We start from the raw sequence: 24,051 nt of genomic DNA on the forward strand, positions 1-24,051 counted from the left end.
TTTCAAAAATAAATAACCATTAAAAAAATGTAAATGTTTAGTTTGTGAGAGACAGAGAATGAGAGCACAAGTGGGCAGAGGGGGAGGGAGGGAGGGAGGGAGAGAGAATGAGAGAATGAGAATATATCTCAAGCAGGCTCCATGCCCAGCACGGAGCCTGCTGGAAGACTCCATCCCATGACCTGAGCCAAAATCAAGAGTTGGTTGCTTAACCGACTGAGCCACCCAGGCACCCTGACAGTTGGTGCTTTTTAACAAAACTAAACATAGTCTTAACCTACAATCTAGGAATCATGCTGCTCAGTGTTTACCCAAAGGAGTTAGGAATGCATATCCACACAAAAACTGACACACAGGTGTGTATAACACCTTTATTCATAATTGCTAAACTTGGAAGCAACCAAGATGTCCCTCAGTGGATGAATGGAGTAAGTGGTGATAAATCCAGAAAACAAAATATTTAGTGCTAAGAAGAATGAGCTATCGTGCCATGAAAAAACATGGCAAAACCTTAAATGAATATAACCAAATGAAATATGCTAATCTGAATGATTCCACCTATAATGTATGATACCATACCAAACCAACAAAATGCATACCAAGAATGAACCTTAGTATAACTGGACTATGGATAACAATGAGCTGTCAGTGTAGGTTCATCGATTGTAACCACTCTATGGGGGATGTTGATAGTGGAGGAGAGGACATATAGGAATTCAGTACAGCTTTCCCCTGCTATCAGGGGAGCATTCTGGGGCACCCAGCTGGCTCATTTGGTGGAGCATGCAACCCTTGACCTCAAGGTTGTGAGTTCAAGCCCCATGTTGGGTGTAGAGATTACTTAAAAATAAGTCTTAAAACACACACACTCACAAACACACACAACTGGAGCATTCCTAGGAAACCTTTTATAAGCCAAAATGGTGTAAAGCAAAGAAGCATTTAGTTACTATTAATTTATATGGAAAAAATTGTTAGTGTTTCCAGACCCCAAAATTAACCTCTCAGGCTTGTCTGATACCTTAGGGACACGTCTTGCTAACAGATAGACAAAAGAAGTCAAGGTAAAGCACAGATGTTTACAGATACAGTCCAAAGCTCTGATGGCTTGACTCTGAGATGCTGAGTGCAGTTCCTGAAGAAGGCACTTGTCGGCGCCACCACTCTGGCTGCTCCAGGTGCAGTGCTCTCTATAAATGATTGCTGCAAAACAGATGCTGAATGCTATTTTCATTTTTTGCCTTTTTTGGTAAAAGTGAAAATCCTCTTCAGATTTCTGTCTGTTGGCTAGCAAAACAGGTACTAACATAGGTCTTTCAAGAAAGCAAAGTGGCGTCACTCAAACTTCTGGAAAGTGAGGGATACCTGTATTTCCCTCTCAGTTTTGCTGTAAACCTAAACCTACTCAAATAAACAAAGTCTATTAAGGATACAAAGAGAAAAAGACCACACGGCCAGTTGCAGACCTTTATGCAGCTTTGCGGACATCCTGCTCCGGAAACACTGATTGATGGTTGCCCTGAAGGTGACAAGGCTTCAATTGGCGTACTATTTGAAATAAGTTAATTTGTCAAGTAAACAGGACAGTCCTGTCTCAGCTACAGGTGTTTGAACTGTAGCGTGTTCATTTTGATTTTTTCTCATTCCCTGCAGGACAACCCTCCATATGATAAGGGGGCCTTCAGAATCGAAATCAACTTTCCAGCAGAGTACCCATTCAAACCACCGAAGATCACATTTAAAACAAAGATCTATCACCCGAACATCGATGAAAAGGGGCAGGTCTGTCTGCCGGTAATTAGTGCTGAAAACTGGAAGCCAGCAACCAAAACCGACCAAGGTAAGGCATGCTTCTTGTGTCTTTCTCAGGTGGTGCTCTTCTGGGGATGCTGTTGTGGGGCAGGGGCCCCTCAGTCCTTTCTAATGCCATGTTTCACAGATTCAAGAGAAATCTTACCTGACCCAACTCCAGTGCATGCACAAGTGCTGCTGAGGTTCCCGCCATTCCTCATGGGCAGGGCACATCTCAGTCAAACCATTGACCTGCACAGGTATTTGAGGAGGCCCTCCTGTGCTCGCAGACCAGTGGGGACACATGGAAATAGACCAGCCCAGCATTTGCTGCCTGTGCAGTTAGGGGGTGTAGGTACTGTCCCTGGAAGTTTTCATGAAGGATTGTGGGGCTGCTTTGAGTGGGAAAGGGCGAATGGTGTTTTAGGTGACCTCATACAGTAGTTAGCACATGAACTCAGACTTGAAGGAGGGAGGGAGGTTGAAGAGGCCCTGCCAGGCTAAAAGAAGGGTGCAAATCAAAGCTACCTGGCAGACAGCACAATGCCAGTGGCTCAGAGTGGGTGGTGCTGGGGGGAAGGGGCATGGTCAAGGGCTGTGTGCCCAGATAAAAGCACAAAGTTGGCTTTAGTGGACCTGGAATTCCTTGCAATTGAATGTGGCCATGTGTCCAGGTACTTCTGTATGAACATACATGTGCTAATTTTTCTGGGAAAGGTACTTGATTCATTATTATGGTTGGCCTTCCTCTTGTCCCTTGGAAGTATCTAGATTTTGTTATGGACTGTGTCTAGTTTTTATTTCTTAACTTCAGAACTTTCTTTTGAACTTTTAATCTCATATTGTTGGTGCGTAGCCACCTGAACCACTATATGGTCTTTTCAGATTAAAGGGAGTGAATGAGGGTGGAAGGCCTCAGATGGTTTTTCAGACTGATATAGTAATTTTTCATTGGAACCCCTGGAAGATGGAGTTGAAATCCTTTTGCATGGGAAGTTGAGCCTCTCTTGTTTGAAATAATCATCATGAAAGGTGTCCATCAGGCTTTCACAGCTCAGTAGTAGAAAGGAATGGGTCTAAATGTTGAGTCTGGGTAGAGAGATCTCCAGTGGACGTGACTTTCGATCATGGACGACGTGATGTTTATAAAAGCTGATGAAGTTGTTCTTTTTTTTTTTTTTTTTTTCAATGTTTATTTATTTTTGGGACAGAGAGAGACAGAGCATGAACGGGGTAGGGGCAGAGAGAGAGGGAGACACAGAATCGGAAACAGGCTCCAGGCTCTGAGCCATCAGCCCAGAGCCCGACGCGGGGCTCGAACTCCCGGACCGCGAGATCGTGACCTGGCTGAAGTCGGAGGCTTAACCGACTGCGCCACCCAGGCGCCCCTAATGAAGTTGTTCTTAAGTGCACATACTTGGTTTTTGTTTTTGTTTTTCTATACAAATTCCTAGCTCTGTGTTGGAAGGCTGTAGCTGCATTTGTTCCGGAATGCCTTGTCAGCCTCTCACACAACTTCAGGAGCCCTTGCCAAGTTGTGTGTATCTAACACCATGCCCTGGGAGGGGAAGCCTTTCCAGGCCTGGCTGTGCCACAGCTAAGACTGCCAGGCCTCAAAGTTATAAGATCTCCCTTACCTGAGAAATGGAGTGGGACCAGGGGCATTGAGGCTTGTAGGAGATGCAAACACAAGTAAAAGTGCTCCACACCTCTTCAGGGACTAGCTGCTCAGGATGGGCAGATGTAGGCGCATAGCCAAAATGCTGGGCTCCCCTCCACCCCTAAATTAGATACCTGTCAGATACCTGAAATAGGCTTTTCGTTCTTTTGGTACTTGCCGGTGGGCTTTTTAAAAAAAATTTTTTTTTTTTTAACATTTATTTATTTTTGAGAGACAGACACAGCATGAGTGGGGGAGGGGCAGAGAGAGAGAAGGAGACACAGAATCTGAAGCAGGCTGCAGGCTCTGAGCAAGCTGTCAGCACAGAGCCTGATGCGGGGCTCGAACCCACAAACTGTGAGATCACGACCTGAGCCGAAGTCGGATGCTCAGCTGACTGAGCCACCCAGGTGCCCTTGCCGGCAGGCTTTTTAAGATAAAAATTTTGGTACAGGGTACTGTTGCGTGTGAAGTGATGGGCAGACTTGCTATTTTGTTATTTGGGACAGTTAGGGTTTCTTTCTGGAAAATCGTTCTGTGGCTTGTCCTCACATACATCAGGCATGTTGTCCCTGGCACTTGCTGATATGCTTCCTTGTTTCTGCTATCTATTATTATGTTACAAACCACCTTAAAACTTCATGACTTAAAATAACAGCAATTTGGTATTTCTCATTCTGTAGATTGGCTGGGCTCAGCTGGATGGTTCTGTAGCTGGTCATCCCTGAGGTCACTCATGGCTGAGTATCTCAGCAACTTTACAACTACTGCAAAAAACAAAAACAAAAACAAAAACAAAAAACCCAAAACACCCAAAAAAACAAAAAAACTAGAATCAGCTGTACCTGGAATGTCCAGAATAGGCAAATCTAGAGATAGAACATAGATTAGTGTTTGTCAGGGGTGGGATGAGGGGATTAGGAAGTGACTCTTTATAAGAGTGGGTGTTTTTGGAATGATGAATATGTTCTGGAATGAAATAGTAGTGGTATTACACAGTTTTGTGTTACCTGCTGAAAACAACTTAATTTGTATACTTTTAAGATTTTTTTTTAATGTTTGTATATTTTTGAGAGAGAGAGCATGAGCAGGGGAGGGGCAGAGAGAGAGAGGGAGACAGAGAATCGTGGGCCTTGAACTCACGAACCTTGAGATCATAACCTGAGCCGAAATTGGATGCTCAAACAGCTGAGCCACCCAGGTGCCCCTTGATTTTTAATTAGAAAGTAGAGAAGCATTAAAAATTGAGCAAAAGTATGGGGTGCCCGAGTGGTTCAGTTGGTTAAGTGTCTGACTTCAGCTCAGGTCATGAACTCGCAGTTTCATGAGTTCCAGCCCCGTGTCGGGCTCTGTGCTGACAGCTCGGAGCCTGGAGCCTGCTTTGGATTGTGTTTCTCTCTCTCTGCCCCTTCCCCACTTCCACCCTGTCTCTTCTAAAAATAAATAAACATTTTAAAAAATTGAGCAAAAGTAGCAAGAGAAAAGTCAAGAAGCAAAGCAAAACTGTATCAAACAGAGAGGTAGTAGATGTTGACAATAAAAATACCAGAAAAAAGAAATGTGAAAACAAAGTTTTGCATAGCAGTGTATCTGGTTCTAGTAGATATCTTAGCAGTAGAGCAAGGGCTTAATGTGGTAGTTGAATAAGATTTGCCATATAAATTGGAGTCTGTAACAAAGCCAGCATAATATGGATTCTGTGTGTACCAAACAATAGCGACAGAAATATATAAAGAGAAAAATAATTCCTTAATTGAATGTTTCAGTTTCCCCTGCATTATTATCTTAAATCAAGTGGATAAAATTTAGAAAGAGGACTCAGTAAATATAATAAACAGTGTAAGATTAATTAGATTTTGTAGTACATTTTGTGGAAGGCATCAGACAGCCTTTAGGGATGGGGGAATGTACCATTCACATTTTACTCTGAGAATGGAGCCCCCGGATCTCCATGAAAAGGGGGGGGGGGGATGTCATGGATATTGTTTACATTCCCCATTACAAAGAAACTAAGAACAAAAACAAGGAAATTTTATAGCCTTTATTCTCTGACTGTATACATTGAGAGTGGGAGGTAAAATTTGATTTTGTTCTTTAGCCACTACATTTTGGAGGAGAAAAAAATACTCCTGAGGAGCATTTGGGTCAAGGAAGAGATTTAAAAAAAAAAAAAATAGGGCTAGACCACTTGTAAAATACAATGAATGCGCTGTTTTATGTATGAAAAATGCTGGGATGGGGCCACATTTGTAGTTTGAAAATCTGTTGTAGCTGTCAGTTTCCTTACTATCAAAGCAAGCTAAGCTCAGCTACACTTTATTACAGTTTAGCCAAGGAGCCAGAAATGCATCCAAAGGAACAGAGAAAGAATGAAATACTCAAGTAAAAAAATTGGAAAATATTTTGACTTGATCAAATAAGCAAAAGCAAGTTCCCAGACAAGAAATAAATAGATACAGAAATCTTACAAATTAGTCATCTTTTGAAAAAACAGTCTTGGGGTGCCTGGGTGGCACAGTTGGTTAAGCATCCGACTCTTGATCTTGGCTCAGGTCATGATCCCACAGTCTGTGGGTTTAAGCCCTGCATCAAGTCCTGCGCTGATGGTGTGGAGTCTGCTTGGGATTCTGCCCCTCCCCTGCTTCTGCTCGCTTGCTCTCTCAAAATAAATAAATAAACTTAAAAAAAAAAAAAAAGAAAAGAAAAACTAGTCTTAATAGTTAACAAAATGGTTTTTATACCAATAGATTAGGTATTAAGATGGGCTATTTGGGGTGCCTGGGTGGCTCAGTCAGTTAAGCGTCCGACTTCAGCTCAGGTCATGATCTCACAATTCGTGAGTTCGAGCCCTGCATCGGTCTCTGTGCTGACGGCTCAGAGCCTGGAGCCTGCTTCACATTCTGTGTCTCCCTCTCTCTCTGCCCCTTCCCTGCTCATGCTGTGTCTCTCTCTGTCTCAAAAATAAATAAACATTAAAAAAAAAAAAAAAAAGATGGGCTAGTGAACAGCAGAGAGCCTGAGTATCCATCACAGAGGGTGAACAGGAAAACTTGAAAACTCATCAGTACCTCCCACAAAGTACTTATCCAGGCAAGAACCCTCTGAGGTTCCTGAAATGCTAATGAAGCATCAGTTCTGCTGCAGAACTGTTTCTGATCATGGAAGAAGACAGGAAGCCACCTGTTGACACAGTGAGTCAGATGTGGTTCAAGTTTCTAGCCTGAAGTCAAGAGCAGCAAAAGAGTATGGGGAAGTCTATGGAGCAGTCTGACAGCTGAGCATGGGGTGGAGAAATCTGGGAGCTTGCTAAATTAGGGCCTGGCCTGCAAGCTGGGGTAGCATCTGGGAGAAGCTGTGAAAGATGTCCTCAGGAAGAGGGTTTGTCCATGTGCTTGCTTCCCCTGGCTGGACAGGAGGGAGCCTTAGGAGCCTTAGGTGCTTATTTTAATGTTTGTTGATGCATGCCTTCTGTTTATGGTGAGTGAAAGTGGTTTTCCATTGGAGTTACTAACATTTACTTTTCCTTTATAAAATATAAATATTTTTATTTTTTAATGTGATTTAGAGAAATATATTAGATAAGTAGTCACTTAGGTTATATGTGGAAACACGGCAAATAGTGGAATACCAATGGTTGAAGTTGGGGAAATAGGGACAAAATACCTTTATCATTGTTTCTGCTGTTACACAAGAATAAAATATAGAAAGGGTAAATCTTAAATACACAGATAGAAATATACTTCCAGAGCCTGCTTTCTCTTAAGAGATATTTACAGGTGGGAGGTGATAATGCCTGCCCTTGAGGGTGGTGTGGAGATAGGGAGAAACTGCCCTAATCTACAGAGCTGTTTCCAGGCCTTTCATTCCTGCTTGCTCTCCCCAGTCCACCCTTTCTGCCCACCTCCTCCATACTCAGCCTGGACCCTATCGGCCTTGCCTGTGCCCACCATGGTCACAGGAACCCTCAATTGCCCTGTCTCACTTGGTAACACTAATAGACAGAGGTGAGGGCAGGTGGTATTTGGGTGCCTGGCCAGGAGTACTTTGTGCTGTTCCCCCCACTCAGAGTGGACCTATTGGCTGGTTATGTCTTTGTACCTGACCCAGCCAGTGGTAGCAGGTAATCCATAACTTGTAATGCTAGGGTGAAGAACATGGCTCCCAGGAAAGGAATCCATGGCTTCGGTAATCCAGAGAAGAGATGCCTTTTTTGCTAGGAACATGACAGTGGGAAGAAACATGGAACTCTGGGGGTGCCAGTCCTAATCAGGGCGGGGTGAGGAGAAGCATGTGGGAGAAGGCAAAGTGGCTGCATGCACCCCACTTCTGAGGTGAGGAGGCTTGGGGTTCCTGAGCCTTCCGTGCTTCCCCCTTGATCTCTCTTTCCCATCTTCTGTTCCCTGGTGGCCCTTCCAACCCAGGGCTAGCCTTCCAGTACATCTAGGATTTACTGTACTTTGGGAAAGCATTGTGGAACCCACCCTGAGCTGTGTGATTTCTGCCTGTGGGATTGAGAGCATAACAGTGCTGAAGGTTACCTGCCTTCCAGCAGTTCGGGTGTCAAGTGAACCTTTCTCAGCTGCTTCAGAAGCTCCTAGTGGTCTTCCAGGGTGGGCTCATTATGTATTTACATTGTGCAGACCTGTCATGCACCCTTCATTGCCATGCTTTCTCAGTACACTTTTATGGAAACTCCCCTGAACCGATTGTAGTGAGGGACACGTCACCCAATCCCTACCCTGGAGAAGCTCCACTCGTGCGTGCGAGTATGTGTATGTGCATGTGAGGAGGTGTTCTTGCTAGGCCTGAGAGCTCCGCAGTTTGGGAGAAGCAGGGAGAGAGTGACTGGCTCCCCAGGGTGTCAGTTCAGGAAGGTTCCTGGAGAGGTGGAGGTGTCATCTGACCAGTTAACTGCTGTTGTATTAGCTGCTTGTGGCTCAGCACCTTCTCCCAGCTACAGAGAAAAGATGGGTTGCGCCCTGGTGGTTAGAATTTTGGATAAACGGGAGGCTGCTTTCTCGTAAAAGCACATCGATGTAAATCAGTGTTGCAGTCAAAGTTTTGCCCTTTCTGAGACTGTTCTAACCAGCGGTGCCTGGTCCTTTTCTTGGCAGTAATCCAGTCCCTCATAGCACTGGTGAACGACCCCCAGCCCGAGCACCCACTTCGGGCTGACCTAGCTGAAGAATACTCTAAGGACCGTAAAAAATTCTGTAAGAACGCTGAAGAGTTTACAAAGAAATACGGGGAGAAGCGACCTGTGGACTAAACTCTGCCGCGACTGATTCCAGCGAGTGTGAGCGGAGATCCCGAGCAGCGCATTCAGACACCCTGCAAAGCAGGACTCTGTGGAAAATTGACACGTTCCGCCGCCTGGCGTTTGCTTGTGGCAGTTACTAACTTTCTACAGTTTTCTTAATCAAAAGTCTAGGTAACCTGTAAAGAAAGGATTAAAAATTTAAGATGTTCTAGTTCTGCTTTCTTTGTTTTAAAAATCACTGCTTCAATCTACTTTAAAAGAATGGTATTTCTTTTCTTGTCCAAATTGATCCAAAATTTTCAATTTACATTTAGCCCTTAAGGTTAAGGAAAAAAAAAAGGAAAAAAAAAAAAAAAAAGGTTGCAGTTCCCTTTCTTCCCCTGCCCCTGCAACTCCCACCTTCTTGCATTCGGTTTATTTTTCACTCATTCATTTCCCCAGACTCAGGCCCATCTCCTCCGCAAAGAGAAGAGACCACTCCTGGTGATTCTGGTGGCTTCTCTACTCCCACATTGCACTGCCCTGTGTGGGAGTTGGTTCAAATTCTCCTGGCTCCAATTTATAACATCCTTTAAAAAAAATTTAAAAACAAGCAAACTACCACTCACCACCCCACCACCTCCCCTTCATCACCCCCCAAAAAAAAAATTCCGTGAAAAGGGAGGCCCAGTTCTTATGTAAAAATCCGGCTGGTGTTACCACAATAACGTTGATTAAATGGGCAAACCCTGATGTCTGTGTGCGTGATTGAACTTTGGCCTGGCCTGATTGGGGTAACCCATGTCTGTGGTGACCCCAGGGGAGGGCCTGCCCACCAGAAGATGCTGGCACTTGTGTGAGCTGGCACTTGTGTGAGGAATTTCTCGCCAGAGAGGCTCCTGAAGCCAAAGGTTGACACTCCTCCCTGCAGCCATTGTAGAAGATGTGTCAGTGCAGGCAACAACGCCAAAGCCAGAATGTCCATGTGAACTTCCACGCTCACCTGTCACCGAGCTCCATCTGAATGTGCCACGGAGCTCCCTCTCCCAGCTCCTCAGTGCAGCGCAGCCCCACTGCGACCCTCCCTTGGCACAGTTTGACCCTTTGTGGGGTTGGAATTGGCTGGAGTTGGCGGGACTCGGCTGTAGCCAGCACCAGTGTGGGGTTGCTGGCGCCCTGCTGGCCCCTTTCTTCGGAGCAGCCGGCCAGCCCAGGAACAAGACGGCCTTCCCCCTCCCTCTGGACTCACAGCCTTTGCAGAGTCAAGCTCCACTTGAAGCTCACTCAATAATATCCTTTACATGTGTTTTATATTGTTTTGACTGCCTTTTTTTGTAGAAATAAAAATTGACCTTAGAATTTATCATCAGATGAACTTGTAAGGATTTGAATGTTAATGTCTTTTCAAAGCAAGTGGGACTGCCCCTGAAATAGAGAATACGTGTCACTGACACCCAGAGGAAGCTGATGGTCCAAACACCGTGTGTCACCAACTCCTCTTTTGCCACTGGCGGCTGCCCTTCTTGGCTCTTGGGTGGGGGGGGGGGGGGGGGGTGGACTAGATCCTGTGGGGGAAGATAAAGAAACCTGGCTTTCTGTTTTTAGCTCTCTTACTTGAGATCTTTCTGGGCCTTACAGACCTGTAAGATGGTTTTACCTGTGCAGAGGTGGGTGTGATGGGTAGGTTAGGCAGCAGAACGTTGTTTAGTTGTCCAGGTGCATGGCCCCTGCAGTGTGGCAATGAACTTGGCTTCTTCAGTCCTAGGTACGCCAGGGCAGGTTCTGGAGACTCCTGTGGGCCCAGGAAGGCAGGAGCACCGGGCCAGTGTTTCCACATCTGTCTCTTCATTAGCAGAAAGGTGATAATGGACTTTATTTCACTCACACACAGATTTGTTAATAAAATGCCAAATTCTGTCAGAAGCTATCCAAATAAGCCACCATTTGTTCTCGTTGCTTCTCTGAATTCAGAAATATTGCCATTCTTGGAAACTGTCCCATTGCTTCATATCTCTACCAGCGTAGCTTTGCCTGCCTGTCGCCCTCTCACTTCTGTGCTCAGGAGGATACCTTTGTCAAAGCTGGCAGCCCCTCAGGGACTCTCAGCCCTGGCATGGCACCCCATGGTTTGCCCCGTCAGAGGCCTGGCCTTCAGAGAGCAAGGCAGGGGATGGTCCCTCCTTCAGGCCTGGGCAGCTTGCCCCCCTCCAGACTGGCAGTCCCCAGGGCAGGCTTTGAGCATGCTGGCAGACAGCCCTGGCTGCTCCACAACCAAACAGCTGGGTCCTCTGGAGAAGGGGAGAGCTGTCGAGCAGCCACCACTGACCCGAGCCTACTCAGGAATTCACAAGCACTGGGTTCCTCGAAGTGCGCCGGGTTCCCTCCCGCTCCCTGCCAACGGCAGAGAATAGGCTTTCTAAGATGCTGCGATCCCGTTCTGCTGCCCTTAATAAAAATGCTCTCTGACACTGGTTTGGTTTTGTGGGTTTCTTCCTTACTGGGGGTGGGCAGAGCCAGGGGCCTATGTTCTTGGAGATGGGGAAGGGGTGGTCAGGACCTAGGCTCTTCTGCCTGCTCCTCTCTCCCATGCTCAGCTTTTCCAGAAGAGGCACACACAGGTGTGTGGTCTTTCCACGAGGGAAGCAGAAAAGGCTGAAATCCAGGCCATCAGGGCCTGTGGAAGGACCCATTGGGTGTCAGGGGAAGGGACAGTGGCCTCTGTATATGCATCACTTCAGTTCATCTGTCAGTCCCGAGAGAGTGGTATTATGTACATTTAGCAGAGGAGCAGACTGAGGCCCCTAGAGGGTGGCTGTCTTGTTCAACCTCACTGAACTAAATGAGGGTGCACCTGAGGGTGAGGCTACGCCATTTCCTTGAATGATTCCAGCCAGAAACCTGCCTCCAAGACCTCCTAAGTCCCCTTGGGAATTTGACACAAGCTGATACCAGACCTGCCCTGTCAGCTACATCTGCAGGTGTCCAGGAGGAACCTTCCTGGAGTGTCATTTTACCTGCAAGCAAGGAGCTAGTCCTTTCCCTTGATCATCAACAGGGTGAACAACTCTGCTGCCTCTTAAGACTTTATCCTCTGTGACTCTTAAGACAACCCCATGGACACCATTATCCCTATTTTTACAGAGGAAGAAACCGAAGTTCAGTGACAGGCAAGGACACGTGGTCTGTGTTTTTACAGTCTGGCTCCAGAGCCTGTTACATTCCATCACTCAGGTTCTTGGACCCCAGACACAGCCACAGTCCCCACCCCTTTCCCAAAACCAGAGCTCTACAGGACCTTCTCTCAACTTCCTCAACTCTGGAGCCACCATTTTCTTGCCTTCCTCACTCCTGTATTAATTGTTCAGCTCAAAATATGCATCTACTTCATCACTCCTGTGCCGACTGCAGCCTGGTTTCTGTCAGCCCCTGGCCAGCCTCCTGAGGCTTCCCTGGCAAGGGCCCCAGGACTTCCTCATTGCACAATCCAGAGGCTGTCAGCCTCTCAGCCTACTCTCTTCATTTGGTAGCACCTCTGTGCCCCACTCTGCAGGGCAGCCACCTGGCCCCATTAAAGGCAAAGCCAGACTGGTCTTAGTTCTTCCTGCCCCATTTGCACTGGCTCTTCCTCTTCTCCCTGCCTCCCTCACGCAGTGTGGGGCAGTGGCACCAACCAGAGGAGCAGAGCTGAAGGTGGCCTGGCTCAGGTGGTACTTGCTAAATGGCTGTTTCCTGGGTGATTGGGACATGTTTTTGCAGGAGGGCTCCTGGGGACACCATACACGCCTCAGAGGATCAGAGTGGAAAGGACTGCCCAATGGTGGATGGAGGCCCATAACCAAGGCCCAAAGAAGGAAGTCACTTCCTCCAGAGAGCGTTTTCTGAGCAGGCCTGGCTGGGTTAGGAGCCCCCCTTTGGCCCCACACTCTACTTTGTGTTTCTCCCCCCTCTCTCCCACTGCAGTCCAGCCAGCTAAGCCCATGTATGTGCCAGACTGTGAGCTCCACACAGGCTAGGCAATCTGAGCACCCAGTCCTGCCTGGCCCAGAGCAGACCTTCCATACATGACTGATGGGTAGAGAACAGTAAACCCCTTGTACAAGCCACCCAGTGCACAGCAGGTTTGACATAAGGAATACCCCATCTCCCCAGTGGGGTGCTAGTGACCAGCCCCACAGTGGGCCTGATCTGCCTGCAGCCTTCTGCCTTGTCACTTTCCCACCCCTTGTGAAGTAGACCTCTGTCTCCTGGCCACAGCCTCTCTCCTCTCCACTGTTAAACCCTCATGGCCCCTAGGGCTGATCTGGGCCCTCATCTCTGATCACCCCTCTCTCCCTCTCTGGGTGACTCCACAGCTTTAGCTGTGCAGATCCCAAATCTCTCTCCTGTCCACCCATACCTCTGTCCTCAGCCTCAGAGCCACACAGCCAACTGCCTCCTCTTCTCAAAATAGCAGAACCTCCCTCAAGGGAGCTTCTGTGCCAATAGGTTGCCTTCAGGCCATCCCTACCAGCTCTGGCCAGCAGCCTGCAGGAATGTGGCCAGACCCCAGTACACTGAGGCAAGGCAATTGGAGGGGCTAAGGGATTCCACTTCACAGCTATGGAGGAAAGGGCCTGTTGCTGGAAGAATCATGGTCAAGGGAAGGTTAGAGTAGAAGATGAAGCCAGGAAAGAAAAGCGTGAAGCCACAGTCAAGGGTTAGAGATGTAGGATCCGGACAGCAGAAAGGAGGAGCAAGATCCCACCCTCACCTCTCAAAGAAAGCTGTACATCCCTCAAGGCAGCCCAGGCCAAGAGAGAGCTCTTTAGGCACCTGATTGCTTGCCTGACACTGCATGGTGAAAAAATGTACAGGCAGCTTCAAAGCCCTGCCACTCCTAGGTCTGTAAAATGAGGACATTGGTCCTTGCACATAGGCACTATTACCTGAGATTAAATGAAACCAGATCATCGTTCCATCTGCCTTTCAACACTCTAGAGCCGGGCAGGACTGTGCTCCCAAGAACTCCCTACCACCTTCCCCATCTGCTCCCTGCATCTCCTTGATCCGAGACACATGAACCCCAGTGATGGGGCATGCACACATCACCAGGTCCAGTGAAGAGTCCAGGATCCCATTTCCACAGACTGTTCCTCTTGGAGAATATTAAACAGGCTTGCAGGACCTCCTTTTATTTGCCCCTAGGATGGCAAAGGACTGCTTGAGTGACTTTTTAAGAGAGAGCATGCGTGCACACACTTGAGAGCAGGAGAGGGGCAGAGAGAAAGAGAGAATCTTAAGCAGGCTCCCACGCTAGGTGTTAACTTGGGGCTCAATCTTACAACCCTGAGATCATGACCTGAGCTGAAATGAAGAGTCAGATGCTTAACTGAGCCATCCAGGTGCCTGGAACAGGTGACTTTTTAAATAAAATTTGAGATTATAGTATCTCCCAAAAAGTAGGCAAGAAGTGAGACATTCTTCTCCCAAACCCCTTCCTCCCAAATGTGGAGTATGTTTTGCATATCTACTCTGGAATAATGACCTGGTTTGGGCCCTGAGTTGCTTTTGCCTTAAGTGTCTGCAAACGTTTTCTGGGCACAGTTTATAAACCATCCAAGTTTACAAGACAAATATTTTATTAATACAGCGATCTCTACTACATCTGGACAAGGAAGATGCTAACTTACATGACAACTTGAAGGGCACCAAATGCTTGGCAGGCCCCAGGCCCAGATGTCATCTGTAGCCAAGATGGGTTGCCAAAGCTCTGGCCACCATTCTGAGCCATGAGGACCTGGACACAGATGTGACAGGGTCCTGCCCGGGGAAGTATGTTACTGGACCCCGGCTCTCAGCCTGGTTCCAGGATGTCCCAGGGCTTGACACTGGCCCCCTTTTTGTGTACTAATGGGTGTTTATGTTTGGCTGGCTATCAGGGTCATGGCCGGGAACGCTCCAGGAAGGTTTTCAGAGTGGCTTCCCCAGGCCTCTTGGAATCTAGGTCGTGGAGAGCGCAGAGCTGTACTCCGTCCTGTGCAAGCTGGGCCCGCAGTGTGGGTGCGGTGAGGACACGCAGCTCATGCAGCCGCTCCCATGAGCAGGAAAAGGCATCGGGACCCTTACCACAGCCGCCGGCAGGAGGCACACTGGGGTAGCCAGGGTGTGCCATCAGCTCAGCTGTCAGGGTATGGCCCGTGGGTATGCCTTCCAGGGCCCGTGCTAGTGCTCCTGATACGCGATGAACAGACATGTGCCGGCCGCAGGTGCTCAGGCCCACGAAGGCATCCGTCCACCTGTGGGTGTCGGGGCATCAGGGGCAGGCAGGGTGCAGCAGGACTATGTGATGGGCAGGGCTAGGCCTGTGACTGGACAGATCTGGGATGGGGGCAATGTAAGTCGACGCCTGACCGCCTTTAACGATGAGGAACGGACATAGCTGTCAGGTGAACTGCCGGCCGGGCTCACTAGGATACGGGATAGGGGCCTCACCATAGGCCGTAGCGGGAGAAGGGGGCCACGGCGGCCAGGGCGTCGCGCTCCACCGAGCAGGCGAAGGCACGCGCGGGGGCCTCGAGCCACGCGCGGTCGCCCACCCCACGTTCCACCGGCAGCCTTGTGAAGCGCACCCCATTGGCCTGCAGCACCTCTGCGAACACCTGGCACACGCCTGCGGGCGGGATGGAGTCAGGAAGTAGCACCTCCTACTACCTGGGACCACCTCTCACCCGCAGCCCCCTTCCAGGGAACAATGCCCTCCACCTGGGAGCACGTGCACGTGCTGGTGCCCGTCCACGTGAGTGGGATCCCCGCCCAGTAATTCTCGGAAGCGTATCAGCTGGGCCTCCAGCTCTTCCCGCACCTGGAGAGAGAGGATGACAGGCACCTTGAACGTCCCGGAGCAGCTACCAAGGAGGGTTCCCTCCAGGTGCCTCCGTGTGACTGCTCGTTTGAACTAGGGAAACATCCATCGCCAGCTCCTGCCACTAATGGCTTCACGGTACCCTCAGGGCGGAGCCTTGGGGATCCTTTAGAGCATCTTCCTGCAGCCGCACCTCCGCACCTGGGGCAAAGCTACGCCTCCGGTCGCCACCGCCTCCCGGAATCCCATCTTGCCGAGGAAGAAGCCTTCGGGGCTGAGCAGCGACGAGTCGCCTAGGCGGGCCGGGCCCACGGGGCGGCCCTCGGACAGGTTGGCGTGAAGGCCCGTGGGGATTTTGTGCCTGCAGGCGGAGCGCGAGCGGGAGAACTGGCTGCCGCGGGGCGGCGGCTCCCGAAGCCAGCCCCGACCCTGGAGGGGTCCGCCACTCACCTGCGGGCCAGATCCGCCGCGCTCTCCGCAGCTGCGCCGTTGACCAGCAGGGACACGCTGGTCACAGCCCCCGCCAGGAAGGCCTCTACGATGCCCTCATCGCGCCGCGGGCAGTAACCAAAGTCGTCTGCGGTGACCACGAGGCGCACGCGCGGTCCAGCCATAGACACTTCGGCGGACTGCCCTGGACCCTAGAGGACTGGATCCAGGCCCCACCCCTAGATGCAGTCGCAGGCTCCGCCCTGAAGCGCACGCCCTCACGCAGCTGCACTTCGCCTTTGTTCTTGCCACCTACCGGTCTCAATGTGGCCCTGCAACGATCCTCTGGACCACACAGCGCGCTCCGCCGGATTTATTGCAACGCGGAACTTTCGGTAACTGCAAAAATTATATTTAATGTGAAAAATACAGGAAAAAAAAAAACCCTATTGAAAAAAAGACCTCTTACTCTTCCCTAAAGTCACTAATGTTAACTTTCTAGATAGTGTCCTTCCAGCATTTTTCTAAGCAAACAAACCCAATTCCTTTTCTCCCCCACCCTAAAGTTTTTGTTTGTTTTGAGAAGATAATGATCACATCATTGTTATCCCATTCTTGTAGTGTTTCATTTTTTTGATAGTGACTATGAACTTTTTCAAACTGCCTATTTGTCTTTGGTGATTTTTTTTTCTAAGAGGAGGTTAAAAAAAAAACATTCTAGAAAGAACGTTCTAAGTAAGAAAATGAAACAAAACGTGTATAACAATGGCTTCATTTGAGGAAGCATTAGTCCTTGATTGCCCCAATTGAGCTCTGTGCCAGGATACATCTTTTACATTCATAATCTCATTTTTTCCCCCCGCAATGGTGCAGAAAAGCTTTCTTTACTGATGACTATATAGTCACCATGGTTGACAGTGAGAGTTTTCATTGTGATGTGGCTGTGTTTCTTTTCCCAATGGAAAGTGCAGCATTTGTCTCCAGCCCATGAGATTGGTAATGTTATTCCTGTTTTGCAGATGAGGAAGCTGAGGCTCAGAGGGGAAAAGTGGCTTGCCCAAAGTGACCCTGCCAGTAGTGGAGCTGCGATTTGACCTCCAAAGCTCTGGGTCTACCCTGGTCTTCTAGACCCTAGCAGCCCCCTGGGTCAGGGGCAGAGAAGGCAGAGCTGAATTTGAGAATAACAAATAATATGTTCCTTGTGGGACATTGTATGGATCAGAGGCCTCATAGAGCCCTTATCAACCTCTTGGCATAAGGGTTATTGTGTTCAGTTGTGATTATTGAATTGTTGGACTTAAACTATCTTTCTCCACTGGGAAGCTGATCCTGAAAAGACCACAGCCCTTGAGGATAAGCAAATTGGAAAGAGGAAATTGACATTTATTGAGCACTTACTGGTATTAGAAATATTAGAGATTAGGGGTGTGTGCCTCTGTTCCTACCCCCAAGGAGCACCATATGGTAAATGAGTAACAATACCTTGTGGCAGAGCCTAGAATGGGTTTTTTGGTAATTCTGTTGAGGGTGGCAGGCCTTCTTGGAAGGTGACACCTGGGAGGGACATTAGGAGGAGTTTACTGGGCAGAGGGGGAAAGGAGGTAAAGATACACAGGGCTCTTATTGGGGTGTCAGGTGTGTTGTATGCAGATTTGATTTAATCTCTATATTCTCATATGGAAGAACATTCAACTGTTTACAGAGGAGGAGCAGATGACAAGAGGCTGAGTCACACTGGGAGGAAACAGTAGAGCTAGGAATTGAAGCTAGGTCTGTGACTTAGAGCCGGGACTCTTACCATTGTGCTCAGGGACACTGCAGAGGGAGAGGGCTGAAGACTCTCCTGGGGTCCCCCACACTGGGCAAGGAGAGGACCCTAGAAAGGATCAGGGGGCCCAGGAGGAAAGTGCTTGTGTCACCAGAGGAGACTGTGGCTTTGACCCTTAGGGCTTCCCTCAGGTGCCCAGTCTCCTACGTGGAACAGTCGGAAGCAACCCCTGAATCTCCCACAGTGAATGTGGGCAAGGCAAATTCAGACGAAGTGGGGGAGGGGCCAGCCTGGGTCCCGCCCTCAACCATTGTGGCGGAATTAGAAAGCATTGCGAGCCAATCAGGACGTAGCATGTAAATGAGCAAGCCCTGCTGACGTGGGCCAACTCCAGAGCTCCCTGGAGTGGGAGGCTATATTGCCTGGCACTGAGCGAGGCACGGACTCTGGTGAGCGGGTCGGCTCTGAGCCAGGGGCAGACAACAGGGCTTCCGGGGCCTAGGAGGAGGGAGGGTCGGAAACATCCAAGCCCAGAGATGGTCAGAGACAGTATGCGGACATCCTTGGAGACCTCAGCCCCGACGACTCTGGACACGGACCGTGCGCAGACACCCAGGGAATTCCGAGCAGAGGAAGGGCCCGACATGTGAAGGACGTGGGGTGAGGGGAGCGAGGAACCTGCGGATCCCGGGATTGCTGACACAGTAGCTGACAGACGAAGGGAGTCGGACTCATTGAGGCCTAGGGAGACCCTCACACCATCTCCCCGCCCGGCGCAGAGAGGAATCCGTGGCTGTGCTATGGAACCAGAGAGAGAGGAGGCAGACAGCGATTCACCCTCACTATGACCAGTTGCCGCCATCACTCAGGATACTTGGCAGACGATGAGGCCGGCCACACCACTTACGTGGCCCGGGTAAGTGTGTCTGGCAGGACCCTGACTTTAAGACCCACAAAATGTTCCCCGCCAGCTCCAGCACCCCAGACCACAGCCCCCCTTTCTCAGTGCCTGTTGACCTCCTCTCTGGGCCTCTTAGTGACATCCTTATCACCTTGACCACTCCTCTCACCCCCTGCTGGACCCTAGTCACCCTCAAACTTCATTCACTGTGTCCCCTGACCTCCAGCAGCTGGGGAGGAGCTTGGTAGACTGGTACTCCAGAGTGGAAGCATGGAGTCTACTCAGGGCCCAAGGCTCAAAGTTTCAGAAACAGCCATGGGGAGCCGAGGGTTCAGGACTACAGGTGGTCTGTGCAGTGGAGACAGGACTGATTTGCTCTAAGGACAGGTGAGGAACCCAAGTAGGGTTCAAAGGGGTTTGTGATTGCCCATTTCTGTCCTGCCCTGTGTGAGGGCAGAAGTGGGCTTTCTGACTCCCTAGCCACATATTATATATGTGAAATGTATGTGTCAGGGAAGCGTTAGGATGACCTGAAATCAAGCCTCACTTTGCAGAAGAGGAAATTGGACCTCAAGAGGGGCCATCATGCCTATGGTGTCACAACCTGCAGTGGCAGAGCCAGGGTCCAGACCCAGAAACTTCCTGACTCTAAAACATAGTTCCTGACAATAAATTTTATAAAAAACAAAACACACACAACACACACAGTGCCTTCCACTGCCCACTCCCACCCAGCTCCTGGTGCCCTAGGAGGACCTCCAGGAAACCCCCTACTCCTTGTGGAGCATCCATGCCCTATATGACATGATGCCTGTCTGCTCTGGTGCAGCCGCCTAAGAAGCCACTGTTCCTGGAAATGGGACAAGTCTCCAAGCTGGGCCACATGCCACACCCACCATCGAGGTACACTCTCAAAGACAGTTCAGGGCTCCGTGGCCACCAACAAAACCCAAGGGACCCTCGGCCCTTTGGTAGCTTCCTGGATTTCCTTGTCAAAGGCCAGGTGCTGGACAGCCTACAGACGGTGGTGGAGGAGGCCACTGAGCGCATGACCACCATGAAGACAGAGGCTGGAGTGCCACTGGTGGAGGTGCAGGACCCAATAGAGGTACCAAGGGGTAGGCGGCGGGTACGTGCCCAGCCTAGCCTCAGTACCATGCACCGGCACCGTGTCCGGCCCAGCCTCTGCACTGGATGTCCCAACAACTACCCATCCTGCTCCAGCTCCATGTCTGACTCCCATAGCAGCCTCACAGCTGGCTGGCTGGGATCCCACAGCCAGGACAGTGACCTGGGCACCCGTGGCATGGGCTTACTGCCACCCATGAGGGACAAACTTTTGCTGGAGAAGAACCTCAAACGGCTGCTGAAGCTGGAGAACAGAGGGGTGAGATCCAGGGCCATGGCACAGGGTAGGCAGGATGGACCCCAGTCCAGAACCCAGGGCTAGGGTTAGGCCTTGCTTGGCTGCCCCTGAAAGTCCCCCTCTCTCTGCAGAAAGGCCTGGATCAGTCCTGCTTCCAGAGGGACTCCCTGCTGTGGGATTCACTGGACAGCCATGCCAGCAGCCAGTGGACCCAGGAGCCGCCTCTGTCCTCGTTCTCAGGCCAGCTGGGCTCAAGGTCAGGCACACCTCAAACATCAGAGCTGGGCCCTGGAGAACAGGAACTGATCTGCCTCAAGCAAGAGTTTAATAAGGAGATCAAGTCATTGTTGAGCCAGCCAGCATCCTTTGACCTGCCTGGCTACTGTTCATTCCGTGAGCCCCATCGGACTCTGGACTTTCTGGCTGAGCACCAGCTCTTCCCTGCCCTGCAGAGTGTGGTCAGCCAGGCTGTGGACAAGCTCCGTGGTGCCCGCCGCCATGATGGCTGCCCCCTCTTCCCATCAGAATGGGAGCCCGCAACAGAGCCCAACTCTGACTCCATGCCAGGCTCCAAGCTAGCCACACCCACTGATGAGGAAGAGCCCTATGATATGCTACCCACCAGAACCTCCAGCCCCAAGATGGTTCGCAGAAAGAGCACCAAGGGCAGAGGACAGGCCAAGCCCAAGGAAGGTGGTTCCCCCATGTCCAGTGCCCAAGTGGCCACCAGACTCAGGCTCAAGGTAACACCCATAGAAGAACCCAAGATCCCCTCACCCCACCGCAGACAGGAGGTGCCTGGCCAGGACCCTGAAATACAGACACCATCCATACCTACTTCGGGGCCCCTGAGCTTCAGCCAGAAGGCCCAGCCCTGGCAGAGCCTGCACCTCACCCTGCCTGCCCCTGGGATTGTGGTTGAAGGGCCCTCCAGCCAGACCCAGCCCACCACCCAGGGCACAGTTCCTCTCATCTCCCTCTCCCCTCACGTGTCCCACCACCTCCCCGTGTTCTCACCACTTGCCTCCTCAGTAAGAAGCTTCTCCCCATCTGCTTCACTGTATCCAGAGGTGACCTCGAGGGTGGGACAAGGGGGTTTAGGGAAGGGTTCCTTCAGCAACCACCCTTAGCCACCATCACAGGTATCTTGCCCTGCACTGTGGAAACCACCTGAGCCGGGGACGAACTGATGGGGGACAGAAATCCTGGCCTGGTTACTGTCAGGTGTTGTTGAAGATGAATAAAGCCAAGATTTTATTCTGGGTCTTTTTGTAACGTTTGCCTGTGAATCTGAGGGGCCCTTCTATGTGGGGAGGGTCCTGTCCCTTGTAGACAGCAGCTTAAACCCAGAGTGGGGCCCCACATCCTAGGCCCAGCTACCTGTGCTCCCACTAACCTAGGATCCTCCAGTGTGTCTGCTGAGAGGGAGTTGCTCAGAAAGAGTACAGAGAAGACATAGGTGGCTTCACCCTGGTAGACCCCCAGCACAGCCCCTGACCTTCATCTCACCCATCAAGGCCGAGGCAGGCTTCCTTCCTCTGAACCTTGGTCTGGGGGACAATCTACCAGAGCCCAGGTTATCCACGCTCCAGTTTGGGTGGCACTGTGACTGACATCACCAGCCTGGCCCCAGGCCTGACCGGTTTGGTCAAGTGTGGGAACAGTGTGGTAAGTGTGAGGGTGTGGCCCACATGAGCCCAGGGCTCAGCTGCTGATTGAGACAGGATAGCAGATGTGGCAAGGCCATAACACTAGTGCAACAAGCGTGGCATCTGTGTGGGTGATGTGGATGGAGGGTGCTCAGGTGTGAGGGGCATCCTGAGGCATCAGGAATGGCATGACGTGTCTCCTTTTCCCTCCCCGGCTATTGCACTAGAGCCCCAGTTACAAGTTCATGAAGAAGAAGCCACTGCCCTCCATCTCATCCATGTCTACCATATCCCACCTCTCCAACCCCTTGTACCAGGAGCTCATCAACTACTTGGTGGAGCAGGCTGTGTCCTTGCTCATCTGCAAGTACAAATTCGAGAAGAACCTTTCCAAGCAGCTAGGCTTCATCTCCTTCCCTGTCACCGAGACGCTCGTGGACCTCCTCCTGGGCTTCAAGAAAGTGAAGGGCTCCCACATCTGCCTGTCCTCAAAGATCAACTGGAGCTGCCTGTTGCGCAAGCTGGAGGAGGCAGAGTGGGCCCGACAGCTGTCTAGACAAGGGTCCCGGCACGACTCCCACCGCAGCACCGCCCACCACAGCACTGCCCACCAGGGGGCGCCCCGGAGCAACACGGAGTCCCCCTCCACGCTGTCTGAGCCGTCCACCCAAAAGAATCAGGAGGAGGACACAGAGCCCACTCTCCACAGTGAGTTGCTGGACCCTCAGCTCCTCCCAGCTCAGGAGGTTACTACACTCGAGGAGAAGGAGCCCAAGAGCCAGGAGGAGCCCAGGCCCTTCATGTTCACTGGCACAGACAGGGGCTCCGATCTGTGTCAGGAAGTTGTAGACAAGGACAGTCAAGGTGATGAGGAGGAAGAGGACGAGGACAAGAATGATGACTTCTTTGGGGACAAGGGCAAACCCCAGAGCTCTCCGGAGTCTCAAGTGGAGGCCGATGTCAGCAGTGACTCCAGAGATGTGGGCCACAGTCACGCTCCGTGAGGCCTATGAGTTGCACCCAGTGCTTGATTCCCTGCTCCTCCTCTTGCTCCAATGGAGTGCTGCCCGCCCCCGCCCCCACACCGGCCCTTGCCCTGAGCAGAGGTCAGGGTGGTCTGAATGCCCACGAGGAGCTCTGCTGGCCTATCAGGAAAGCCAGAGGGAGAAATAAAGTCTGTGTTGATGGAGCACAGTTTTCTTGTCTGGAGATTTCAGCCCCGCTTCCGTATGACTGAGCACCTGCGCCTGAAGTAACACCTCCCGCAGGCCTGGACACAGCCAGCCATCATGACAGCTGGCCATACCCTGACCACCCCCCCCCTTCACCTCACATGCATGCTTGAACACAAGTGTCTGCTTATGGTTCTTCTCTGCCCCAGTGTGCACCTTCCTGACTCTTCAAGCCTCTTAGGATTCATGGTGCATTTTCCTAATGGCTCCTGAGCATTGTGGTTCCTGCTTCCAGAGAGCTCCTCCTCTGCCAGGGCAGCAACCTGCTACCTTTGCTGTGCCACACCCTCATGTTCCTATTGGGGAACCACGCATCCTCCCTTTCCTGATATTCCCATGCCTACCTGTCTTCCTAATTTGTATTTCCCAGCTCCCAGCTCCTGAATCTGGAGGATCCAAACTAGGTCACATGGGGGCTCAAGGTCTGTCAAGCTGTGGATTGGCTGCTCCAGGCTGGCCATGTGACTACCCTTTCAGTAGTGCCCCTGGCCAGACAGCTTTCTCTGGAAGGGTCTGTGGGCATGGCTGGTGCTGTGATTGGCAGGTCTCATCTCCAAGGTTCTTCTGGGGCTTCTGGCCATCCTGTGCTACCAGCTCAGAACCTGCCTTCTCTCTGCCTTCCCAGGGCAGCCATTTTGTTCCGCTGTTCAGGCATCTTCACCTAGGGAACCGCTCAGCCTCTCTCCCCTCCACCCTGTCAAAAGAACATGTGAAGATGCTCCACTCTGACTCGCTGTGTGGGCTGCTGTTTCAGGGATATGGGGGAGGTGTGAGCCACCAGCTCACACAGATCACACAGGTCCCACCTGGGCGTATAGAGCCCAAGTCTGCTCAACCAAGCCTGACCACGCTCAGCGCTCCATGTGTGAAGACACAGTGACTGCAGAGCTTCTCTGGAGCCAGTCAGGGAGGAGCTTCCATACCACACCCATGCCCTGTGGTTCAAGGAGAAAGACCTGCTCTGCTGCCAGTCAGAGCAACCGGGGTCCTAAGTTGGTGGATCAGGGACCCATTTTTCCAGAGATCTCTTGTGGCAAGGATCTTTTAGGGCATATGCTCAACTCATAAGGCCCATTCCCTGAGGCCACCCACAGTGTCGGGCTACAACATTTTTGTACCTTTTTGCCATATCACTTGACTAGCCCGCTTGACACATCCCTATTCTAAGCTAGGCC

At 50.8% G+C, this 24,051-nt stretch overlaps 3 protein-coding genes across 7 annotated transcripts in view; 2 read left to right on the forward strand and 1 right to left on the reverse strand.

The window, feature by feature from the left end:
* UBE2L3 (ubiquitin conjugating enzyme E2 L3) overlaps window positions 1-10,059 on the forward strand; it is a 56,181-nt gene extending 46,122 nt beyond the window's left edge. For both annotated transcript variants that reach the window (XM_045457626.1, XM_045457627.1), the window contains 2 exons: window positions 1,654-1,840; window positions 8,566-10,059. In XM_045457626.1, coding sequence (XP_045313582.1) covers window positions 1,654-1,840; window positions 8,566-8,720 — 342 coding nt within the window. In that variant the 3' untranslated portion in view covers window positions 8,721-10,059. The remainder of the gene's footprint in view (window positions 1-1,653; window positions 1,841-8,565) is intronic.
* Window positions 10,060-14,290: 4,231 nt separating this feature from the next.
* Window positions 14,291-16,145, reverse strand: YDJC (YdjC chitooligosaccharide deacetylase homolog). 3 transcript variants are annotated; one of them, XM_045457621.1, is made up of 5 exons: window positions 15,982-16,145; window positions 15,733-15,892; window positions 15,432-15,531; window positions 15,162-15,339; window positions 14,291-14,965 (listed from the first exon to the last, which is right to left on the reverse strand). In XM_045457621.1, the coding sequence occupies exons 1-5, from the start codon at window positions 16,143-16,145 to the stop codon at window positions 14,611-14,613; spliced, it is 957 nt and encodes a 318-aa protein (XP_045313577.1). In that variant the 3' UTR covers window positions 14,291-14,610. The 3 variants fall into 3 exon arrangements, with proteins under 3 accessions (XP_045313577.1, XP_045313578.1, XP_045313579.1); XM_045457622.1 differs by lacking the exon at window positions 15,162-15,339 and having other exon boundaries at window positions 15,398-15,531; XM_045457623.1 differs by lacking the exon at window positions 15,162-15,339 and having other exon boundaries at window positions 14,830-14,965.
* A 102-nt stretch (window positions 16,146-16,247) lies between these two features.
* On the forward strand, window positions 16,248-22,834 carry CCDC116 (coiled-coil domain containing 116). Of its 2 annotated transcripts, none has more exons than XM_045457618.1 (5): window positions 16,248-16,355; window positions 18,508-18,644; window positions 19,459-20,016; window positions 20,127-20,738; window positions 21,872-22,834. In XM_045457618.1, exons 2-5 carry the CDS (start codon window positions 18,573-18,575, stop codon window positions 22,646-22,648), a joined length of 2,019 nt encoding a protein of 672 aa, XP_045313574.1. In that variant the 5' UTR covers window positions 16,248-16,355; window positions 18,508-18,572; the 3' UTR covers window positions 22,649-22,834. The 2 variants fall into 2 exon arrangements, with proteins under 2 accessions (XP_045313574.1, XP_045313576.1); XM_045457620.1 differs by lacking the exon at window positions 16,248-16,355 and adding an exon at window positions 17,413-18,177.
* Window positions 22,835-24,051: the final 1,217 nt, after the last annotated feature.

Source organism: Leopardus geoffroyi, chromosome D3, assembly GCF_018350155.1.
Source record: "Leopardus geoffroyi isolate Oge1 chromosome D3, O.geoffroyi_Oge1_pat1.0, whole genome shotgun sequence".
NCBI lineage: Eukaryota > Metazoa > Chordata > Mammalia > Carnivora > Felidae > Leopardus > Leopardus geoffroyi.